The sequence below is a fragment of the Euleptes europaea genome, chromosome 18, assembly GCF_029931775.1.
Source record: "Euleptes europaea isolate rEulEur1 chromosome 18, rEulEur1.hap1, whole genome shotgun sequence".
NCBI classification, from domain to species: Eukaryota; Metazoa; Chordata; class Lepidosauria; order Squamata; family Sphaerodactylidae; genus Euleptes; species Euleptes europaea.
Genome location: NC_079329.1, coordinates 20,084,656 through 20,093,618, shown reverse-complemented (window position 1 = coordinate 20,093,618; position 8,963 = coordinate 20,084,656). Strand labels below are relative to the sequence as shown.

Genomic DNA, 8,963 nt, shown 5'->3' with positions numbered 1-8,963 from the left:
CAGGAAGAATGCTTTCGGAGCTGCCTTCACTGCAGGAGGATGCGTGGCTGGTACCTCCCAATATTTTATCATTGCACTCAACCCCTATGACAGCCATTTGGTGGATGACTGTTGAGACTCAGTGATATCAACATTCCAAAAATGCTCCTAAGCTCAACAAGTTGGGGGATCCCTAGGTTAGAATAAAATAGAACCCAATATAGTAAAATGTCTCCTTAGTAACCTTGTATATATTAAAAGAGTGCTTCTTTGATTAATCTTGGTGCTCACGGGGTGGAGTTCGCTTTGGCATGTGAGCTGCATTAAATAACTTCTGCTTTCATGGGGATCACTTTGATACCACCGGCAAACAGTTGATTTAAAGATGCAAATACAGAGAATAATAGGTGATTTAAAGATGCAAATATAGAGAATAATAGAAGGGGTATTTGCTTTCAAACAACAAATGTTCTCCCTGCATTTGCTGGTGGTGGTTTCTAAATGTTTGCTTGTGCAGTACAGCCCTGCAGCTCTATTCTCCCTCCCCCAATCTCTTAGACCCCTCTCTTTGCAGGCATTGTGGTGCCACATAAACTGTGGCTTAATCCTGTCCCTGGTTGATGTTAGTGGCCCGTAATCTATGGCAGAGATGCCGTCTGTTCACAGGCATGCCTCTGCTCTATCCCCAAGGCTGCGGGTCGTTCACAAACCCACCTTTTAAAACGTTTCTGCTTTGCCAGTAATACTGACTGACCTGCTGTGGCCTTGGAGAATTTCCATTCTCTTCTCCCTCCTCCCCATTGCTTTAAAAGGTGCTCTTGTTACATTTGCTTCCATGGCTTTGCTCAGTTCATAAAGGCTGTTTAAAGCGGTCAGAGTGGCATTGAAGGTAGTGAGAGGGGGAAGGTAATAAGTATGGGTTGGATCTACCCAGTGTTTCTGCTGACGAGAGTAAGGGTCCCCTTTGACCTCCCGTAAAGGATGTGTTGGGGATTCTGGGATCTGCATGAACAAAAGTAGTGGGGCAGAGACTGTAGGTAGGGGGGGAGTTGGATGAGCTTGAGGGAAAAGGCTGGCTGAAACCAACCCAACATTTGCAGAATGTTATAGTAAGGAGGTTATTCACCACTGGCAGAACGGTGTGACTCTCGTCTCGACGCTTATACTTGCTTCAGTGTATAAGTCAGTGAGGACCTACTGTGTTAAGCTCTGCTGCAAAGTGACAGCAAAACCAAAAAAGGATCTCTTTGCTGTCTCCAGAAAGATGAGCGGGCCAATTGCTTTTGCGTTTGGCTTGGCAAGGCTTGAATAGTCATTTCAATTCCATCCCTGGTTGTCTTTGCTCATGTCTGCGCCAAGTCAGATTGTATTCATCACTAGGCCTAGATTGCTGCCGCCCTGGTCACTCGCTGTTCTGAGGATCAGTTTAGCGCTTACCCCTAAGGCACTTCCCTGTTATGGGGACAGGTACGGATGTCTATAGAAATTCTGCTCCAAGTTTTACACCGTTATGTTTGGTTTGATTAGTATTTTATCTGTATTGTGTCTTGTTAGCAATTCTTGATATGCAAGTTTTTAGGTTTTGGAAATGTAGCATAGAAATGTAATATATTTTATGGTCTATGACTGCAATAAATTATTATGATTATTATTTCTTTATTTTGTTGACTCAGTTGCAGGTTGACCCATATTCTGCCGCCATGGATCTGCTCTTTGGACGCCGGAAGACCCCGGAAGAGTTGCTCAGGCAAAATCAGCGGGCCTTGAACCGCGCCATGCGAGAGCTGGACCGCGAGCGCCAGAAGCTGGAAGGCCAGGAGAAAAAGATCATTGCTGACATCAAGAAGATGGCGAAGCAGGGGCAGATGGTAAAAAGAAAAGAAGGGCGGATCTGGGTACATGAAGACCACTGGAGGGCATTTGCATTTCCTTCTCTAAATCTGTTTCTTCCACTGCAGGATGCGGTAAAGATCATGGCTAAAGATCTGGTGCGGACGAGGCGTTACGTCAAAAAATTCATCATGATGAGGGCAAACATCCAGGCGGTGTCCCTCAAAATCCAGACCCTCAAGTCAAACAATTCCATGGCTCAGGCAATGAAAGGCGTCACTAAAGCCATGGCCACCATGAACCGACAGGTCAGTTGGCTAAAAGCCTGTTCAGCAAGGGTTGGGATGTGTGCGCTGTAGGGTCGCAAGGAAGACTTCCATCTCTTGGGGCTTAGTTCTGGTTATCCCAAGTTCCCTTTCTTGCAACACGGTGTGCGGGCTGCAGAGTTGGCTTCCTGACAGTTTTCGCAGAAGGGAGCACCTTGCCCTTTAGAGCAAGAGTCAGCAACCTTTTATCATCGGTTGGCCAAACTGCATCCAAATTCATGTCAAAGGTCCAGTGTAATAAAAGCCCATTTCTGCTGAGGGAAGACTTGACCCTTCTCTGTGTCCTGACCCTTAAAATCATGTTCAGCCCTGCTTTACACACTTAGCAGCCTCATATGGAGCCAGATCATTGGTGTCTTTGGCGCTGCAGCTGGCGGCAGCTCTCATAGGCAGAGACTGTGCCCTTCCTAATCATCCTGCAAATTCGTTGGCACACACGAAGCCAGGGTTTGAGCCTGGGACCTGCCACTATGGCCCTGGGCCGTTCTTGAACTCGGGGGGCCTGTGACAGCCTGCCGCTTTGGTCTCTTTCAGCTGAAGCTACCCCAGATCCAGAAGATCATGATGGAGTTCGAGAAGCAGTCGGAAATCATGGACATGAAGGAGGAGATGATGAATGATGCCATTGATGATGCCATGGGGGATGAGGAGGACGAGGAGGAAAGGTGAACGAGGGTGGAGGGGCAGCTACAGTGTAGATTACAGAGATTGGGCAAGGTGTACTCGGCAGTTTTCCCCAGATTGCAGATGGCATGATGCGGAATGATGCGCTATTCCTGAGACCTCTTTCTTATTTTCAGGGAGACGGCCGTTTCTTCACCAGTGTTTCTCTTCCCCTTCTGTGTAACTTGGACACACTGCACTCATGGGTCCAAACAGATTTCAGTCTGTCCATAAAGTGCAAATAGCAAGCGCCCGGAGCCTCAGTGTGCCTTGGTGCATCAAGACAGAGTCCCTTCCTTTTTACCAGTAGAATAACCAAACTGTTCTGGGTGAGGCCAGTGAACTCAAGCCAATGTAGTCATTGGTGGGGGTTCATCTATTTGTCCGGCCCACAGTGGCTACTACGTTTTTATTTTAATGCCATCTGGATTTATACTTATTACAATTGTTGGGTCTTAGTTGATGTTTTATGATTTTATGTTTTTTTAAGGTTGTTACCTGCCCTGAGCCTGGTCGGACTGGGAATGAGGGCGGGTCATAAATATGAATAAATAAATAAAAGCTTCGTTGATAAAAAAAAGTTCAAAAAAGATTAAAATACAAGTTACATAGTCAATAGGCAAGTGGCAATATAAAGCAATAAATCTAGCTGGCTACATGCTACATAATGGAGAGCCAGAGTGGTGTAGTGGTTAAGAGCGGTGGTTTGGAGCGGTGGACTCTAAGCTGGAGAACCAGGTTTGATTCCCCACTCCTCCACATGAGCGGCGGACACTAATCTGGTGAACTGGATTTGTTTCCCCACTGCTACACACATAAAGCTAGCTGGGTGACCTTGGGCTAGTCACTCTTTCAGCCCCACCTACCTCACAGGGTGTCTGTTGTGGGGAGGGGAAGGGAGGGAGATTGTAAGCCGGTTTGATTTTTCCTTAAGTGGTGGAGAAAGTCGGCATATGAAAACCAACTCTTCTTCTTACTAAATAGTTACATGACAGGTGGATCTTAAAAGCTGAAAAGTTGTTGTTCAAAGAGACAGAGTAACATGCTGAAATCAAGGCATAGAGAAAGAGGAAGGCGACTACTGTAAGGCACAGCCAAACTTAAGGAAAACTGAACCCAGGTCAGATGACCTCCAGCTCCCAATCAAAGTGGACTTTTGGGGACAGTCCCTAGATGGTGTTCTCAGAGGAGAAGTGTGATCTCACCTCTCCTATCTTCCCACAGCTGTGTTGGTTCAGCAGCAATGTGCAGGGGGTTGGACTAGATGACCCTGGTAGTTCCTTCCAACTCTATGATTCTATGATTAGAATGGTATGAGCTAGTGACCTCGATAACTTGGGCCATTAACGAAACAGGCTACAGGTGTTGTTTATGAGAATAAAATGAGCTAGGCCTGTGGGAAACCACTGAACGTTGAACTCCAGGTGCACAAAATGAAGAACAGTGAGGTTAGCAAAGAACGAAATGGTTCTTCTGTCTGGACAGAGCAAATGCAGAGAACCGAGAAGCAGGGGTAACCCTACCCAGCTCCCTTCGTTTTCACTTTTCAAAGCGAGTTTCCTCGTGCTGCTGTTAGACATGTCGGGCTCACACTCGCCTTTTCTGTTTGCAGCGATGCTGTGGTCTCTCAGGTGCTGGACGAACTGGGTCTGACGTTGACAGATGAGCTGTCTAGTGAGTATCAGGGAGCTTTAGAAGTGGGGAGATTAATATGGCAGGGCGAGCAGTTGCCTTTCGGGTGACCTTTGAAGCTGCCTTAAGGTCGGATCACTTGTCTGTTTAGCCGAGCGTTGGCTTCTCTGGCTGGTGGCAGCTCTGCAGCGTCTCTAGCAGGGACAAGATTTCCCCTGCTTCGAGAATCTTTAACTGGGAGTGGCAGGGTTGTGACCTGAGATTTTCTGTTTGCTCTGCCACTGATCCACAGCTGCCTATTTTAGGGCCATGGCTCAGTGGTAGAGCATTTTCTTGGCATGCAGAAGGTCCTAGGTTCAATCCCGCGCCTCTCCAGTTAAACAGGGTCATGTAACAGGCTGCCTTCTGCTGAATCAGACCCTTGGTCCATCAAAGTCAGTATTGTCTACTCAGACTGGCAGTGGCTCTCCGGGGTCTTAGGCAGAGGTCTTTCACATCACCTACTTGCCTGGTTCCTTTAACTAGAGATGCCGGGGATTGGACCTGGGACCTTCTGCATGCCAAGCAGATGCTCTATCACTGAGCTACAGCCCCTCCCCACACATGCCTTTGTCTCTCCATCTCTACGCTGGCCAGGTCTCTGCTCTTATGAAGTGTGGCTGATGGGGTTGGAGGAGAAACGAAACATCTCTCTCTTGTTCTCTCTCTTGAACTCGGTTCCTTTCCCTTGCAGACCTGCCTTCAACTGGCGGTTCCTTGAGCGTGGCCGGCGGCAAGAAGGCCGAGGCCTCGGCAGCTCTTGCCGATGCGGACGCCGACCTGGAGGAGCGGTTGAAGAACCTGCGGCGGGACTAGTGGGCACGGAGCTGGGCTCCCCCCTTCCTCCCCAAAGCTGTGGTGTAGCTCTTAAACCCCCCCAAATGTCACACCTGCTTCTACGGCAGGTTGTAGAGCCCCACCGGCTTCTGGGTTGGCCGTGAGCACTGTAGAGGGAGGCAAAGGTGCCAGGACCTCCGTAGCGCTTTTACATCCCCTCTTTCCTTTTTCAAAAGGACTTTTAATGCCCCCTGCTGGACGAGGCTGTGGGGCAACGGGTTTTTCTTTCGTGTAGCTTGCTAAATGTCTCTGTGCCACGTGCCTGAGTGGTTCAGAGGCTCGGAGACGCTCTCTTTTTTGAACCAGAGGGTGTGGGTGACAGAACCCGTTACGATCCCCTGTCCGGTTCTTGGTGTTCTTTTTTTTGGGTGGCGGAGAAGGGGAGCCACAGGCAGCACCTTGGCTGATACCTCCTGCCTCTGGGAAGGTGGCAAGAGGTTTTCCAGCACTTTTCCTGGGCTGAAGCTTTATGTACACTATCCCCCACCCCACCCCCAGGGAGACAGACGGGACTTGCTGTTGGTCTCCCTTGTAATAAAGGTTGTAGATTTGTACTGAAAGTTCCGGGTTCCAGTTTGTCGTCTCCGCCCCCCCCCATCCATTACCCCCCCCACACACACCCGTTGCCCTCCCCACCCATTACCCCCCCCCCCAGAGTTGGGCGATGCAGTCTGCCCTCAGTCTCTGCCTCTCCAGTTGTGTCTTCGATTCAGGATGCGCGCGGTTACGCCAAGCGTGGAGTGCTGGTGATTCCGGCAAGCGAGCTGAACACACGAGGCTGCTGTCTGCTGAGACCAGTGGCTCATCAAGGCCAGTCTTGCCTACTCTGACTGTCAGCGGCACTCCAGGGTCTCAGGCAGAGGGTTTTCCCATCGCTTGCTACCTGATCATTTCAACTGGGGATGCCAGGATCGAACCTGGGACCTTCTGCACGCCAAGCGGATGCTCTACCACTGGGCCACAGCCCTTATTGCTGTCATTCTGCTTGCTGGGCTTATAAAACGTGTGAAGGAGTACATACGGTGATTGCTGTACAAGTGCTAGGTTTGCAGCTAGCCACCCTTCCCCTCTGAGCTGGAAGTCAGTTTCTGCTTAAGCCAGGCTGAAATGCAGTGTTTCAGGCTTATCTCATATGTAAGCCTTTTAGCTGCGGTGTGAGGAGAACATCTAGGACACTAATCTCTCTGCTGCCTGGGCATCACCTGTCATTCTTTGGCTATTGGCAAAGGGTACAGTTGCCAGAAGAGCCAGCATGGTGTAGTTGTTAAGAGCAACACTCTTATCTGGAGAACCAGGTTTGATTCCCCACTCCTCCACATGAAGCCTGGTGGGTGACCTTGGGCTAGTCAAAGTTGTTTCGAAACACTCTCAGCCCCACCTACCTCACAAGGTGCTGTTGTGGGGAGAGGAAGGGAAGGTGATTGTAAGTTGGTTTCAGACTCCTTAAAGCAGGGGTGGGGAACCTTTTTTCCTCCAAGGGCCATTTGGATATTTATAACATCCGCTGGCCATACAAAATTATCAACTTAAAAATTAGCTGACCAAGCCCCAAGCAGGCTGTTCCCCCAGATGACCTACCCGCCCCATGTGCAGGCAGGCAGGCATCCAACTGGTGGCGCACTCATCCACCTGGTGGCACAGGATGGTCTGTTGCACCAGCCGGGCGTAGCGTCCAGCTGCATGCCAGAGTTGCTCCTGCTCCGCATGGTCGGGGCTGGATTCTACAGCCGGCTCCTGCTACCTCCGTCTGCAGGGATGAAATGACACACTGGCTAAAACTCCCCCCCCCGTACATCCTGCCCCCTTCAACCCCCTCATTGTCACCACTTCTGCCCCCAGCCCTCTTGTAGTACAGAGGGAATATGTTTCTCCATGGCCCGGGTGGGAAATGGTCAGCACAGTTTCATGGGCGGTCCTAGCAGCTCCATAGCTAATGACTCTTCAAGGGGGAAAAAAGGTTCCTTTTCTCGGCAAAACAAACTCACATCCGCCTTGAATAGAGGCTATTCCTCTCCACGGAAGGGGGTGGATTGCCTGTCTTAGATCCTTCTGAGCTAGAGATCTGCCAGGACCCACAAAGGGCCAGACCAAATGATTCCACGGGCCTTAAACGCCCCCCGGGCCTGACGTTCCCCACCTTTGCCTTAAAGGTAGAGAAAAGCGGGGTATAAAAACCAACTCTTCGTCTTCTACTGTTCTGCAAGGCATGAGAATTAGGAAGAGGGGAAGGCAGATCTTGACGGTCCTGGAAAGCTTTCTGGAATAGCCTCTGGGGCACAGCCTGCAGCTGGGCCCTGGATCAGACTCACGCCCCTGGACAGCCAGCATGGTGTGGTGGTTAAGAGTGGTGGACACTAATCTGGAGAACCGGGTTTGATTCTTCACTCCTCCACATTAGCGGTGGGCGCTAATCTGGTGAACCGGGTTGATTTCCCTACTCCTGCACATCAAGCCTGCTGGGAGACCTTGGGTCAGTCACAGTTCTCTCAGAACTCTCCGTCTCACCTCACAGGGTGTCTCTTGTGGGGAGGGGAAGGGAAGGTGATAGTAAGCCGGTTTGATTCTCCCTTAAGTGGTAGAGAAAGTCGGCATATAAAAACCAACTCTTCTTCTGTGCACATTCTGTCTGGTGGTGCTGTGGCTGACCTACTAGTACTGGGCTGCATCTAATCAGTTTTACCCCTGGTGAGAAAGGCAGGAAAGCCTTTGGCCACCACTGAAGGCTAACTTGGGGCTCTTGAGACCTGCACAGACTAAAGCCATGTCGAATGGGCACTGGAATCAAGAGTATTGGGTGAAGTTGAGCAAGAAAGCTGGCTGGATCCAGACACAGTCTAGTTTTCTCTCATGCTTGAGAGCTGGCGTGGTGTGGTGGTTAAAAGTATTGGACTGGGACCTGGGACAATTGGGGTTGAATACCTGCTCTGCCGTGGAAACTCACCTGGTGTCCCTGGGCCCCTCACAGTCTCACTCTAACCACCTTCACATGATGGTTGTTGAGAGGATAAGGTAGAGGAAGGGAGAGTGGTGTGATAAGCCGCTTTGGGTTTCAATTAGGGAGAAAAGCAGGATATAAATTAAATTGTCATTTATCCAGATCCTTTGCTAGCCAAATATCAGCATTCTTCCGGGCTGTGGGATGAGAGACACTCTGCAGCTGAATATGAATGCAATTTTAGAAATCTTTTGGCTGCTTTTGAGCAAGAATCTTTCAGTGTTTTGGGTGAGAAACAAGAATCCTCATCCTTTCGTTCTACTGCACGAGGCCCATTGCCAGGTATGCAATCTTGAGATAGTAGTTGTTGGAGAGGTTTTCTCCCCTCTTCTTTTTCATGTGTGTGGGGTGTGTGATGGCGGCGCAAGGTTACATTAGCGAACCAGCTTTTCTTTCTGAGAGCGGGTGTCTAAAAAAAAGAAATCACTCCTAAACCATCTTTGTGATGGTGGTTGGAAAATTAACACTTAAAGGCGCACATTATTTCGAGAAGGGCTCCTTGGCTCACGGCATGCAGTCTGTATTTGCAGTAATTGTCTGCGCTATTGCCTCTTTGAACCCATGGGAGAAGGAATGGATCCCCTCAGGTAAAAGATTTTGGAACTGACAAACCTCAAAATTCTGTTTGTAGTAGATCCAGGTGTGAAAGGACTTGGGCTGCA

General features: G+C 49.6%; 1 protein-coding gene across 1 annotated transcript; it reads left to right on the top strand.

Moving 5' to 3' along the window:
• The first annotated feature begins 1,656 nt into the window (after nt 1-1,656).
• On the top strand, nt 1,657-5,303 carry CHMP2A (charged multivesicular body protein 2A). Its single transcript, XM_056863239.1, has 5 exons — nt 1,657-1,847; nt 1,938-2,117; nt 2,670-2,800; nt 4,411-4,472; nt 5,164-5,303. The coding sequence occupies exons 1-5, from the start codon at nt 1,680-1,682 to the stop codon at nt 5,283-5,285; spliced, it is 663 nt and encodes a 220-aa protein (XP_056719217.1). The 5' UTR covers nt 1,657-1,679; the 3' UTR covers nt 5,286-5,303.
• The last annotated feature ends 3,660 nt before the right edge of the window (nt 5,304-8,963 follow it).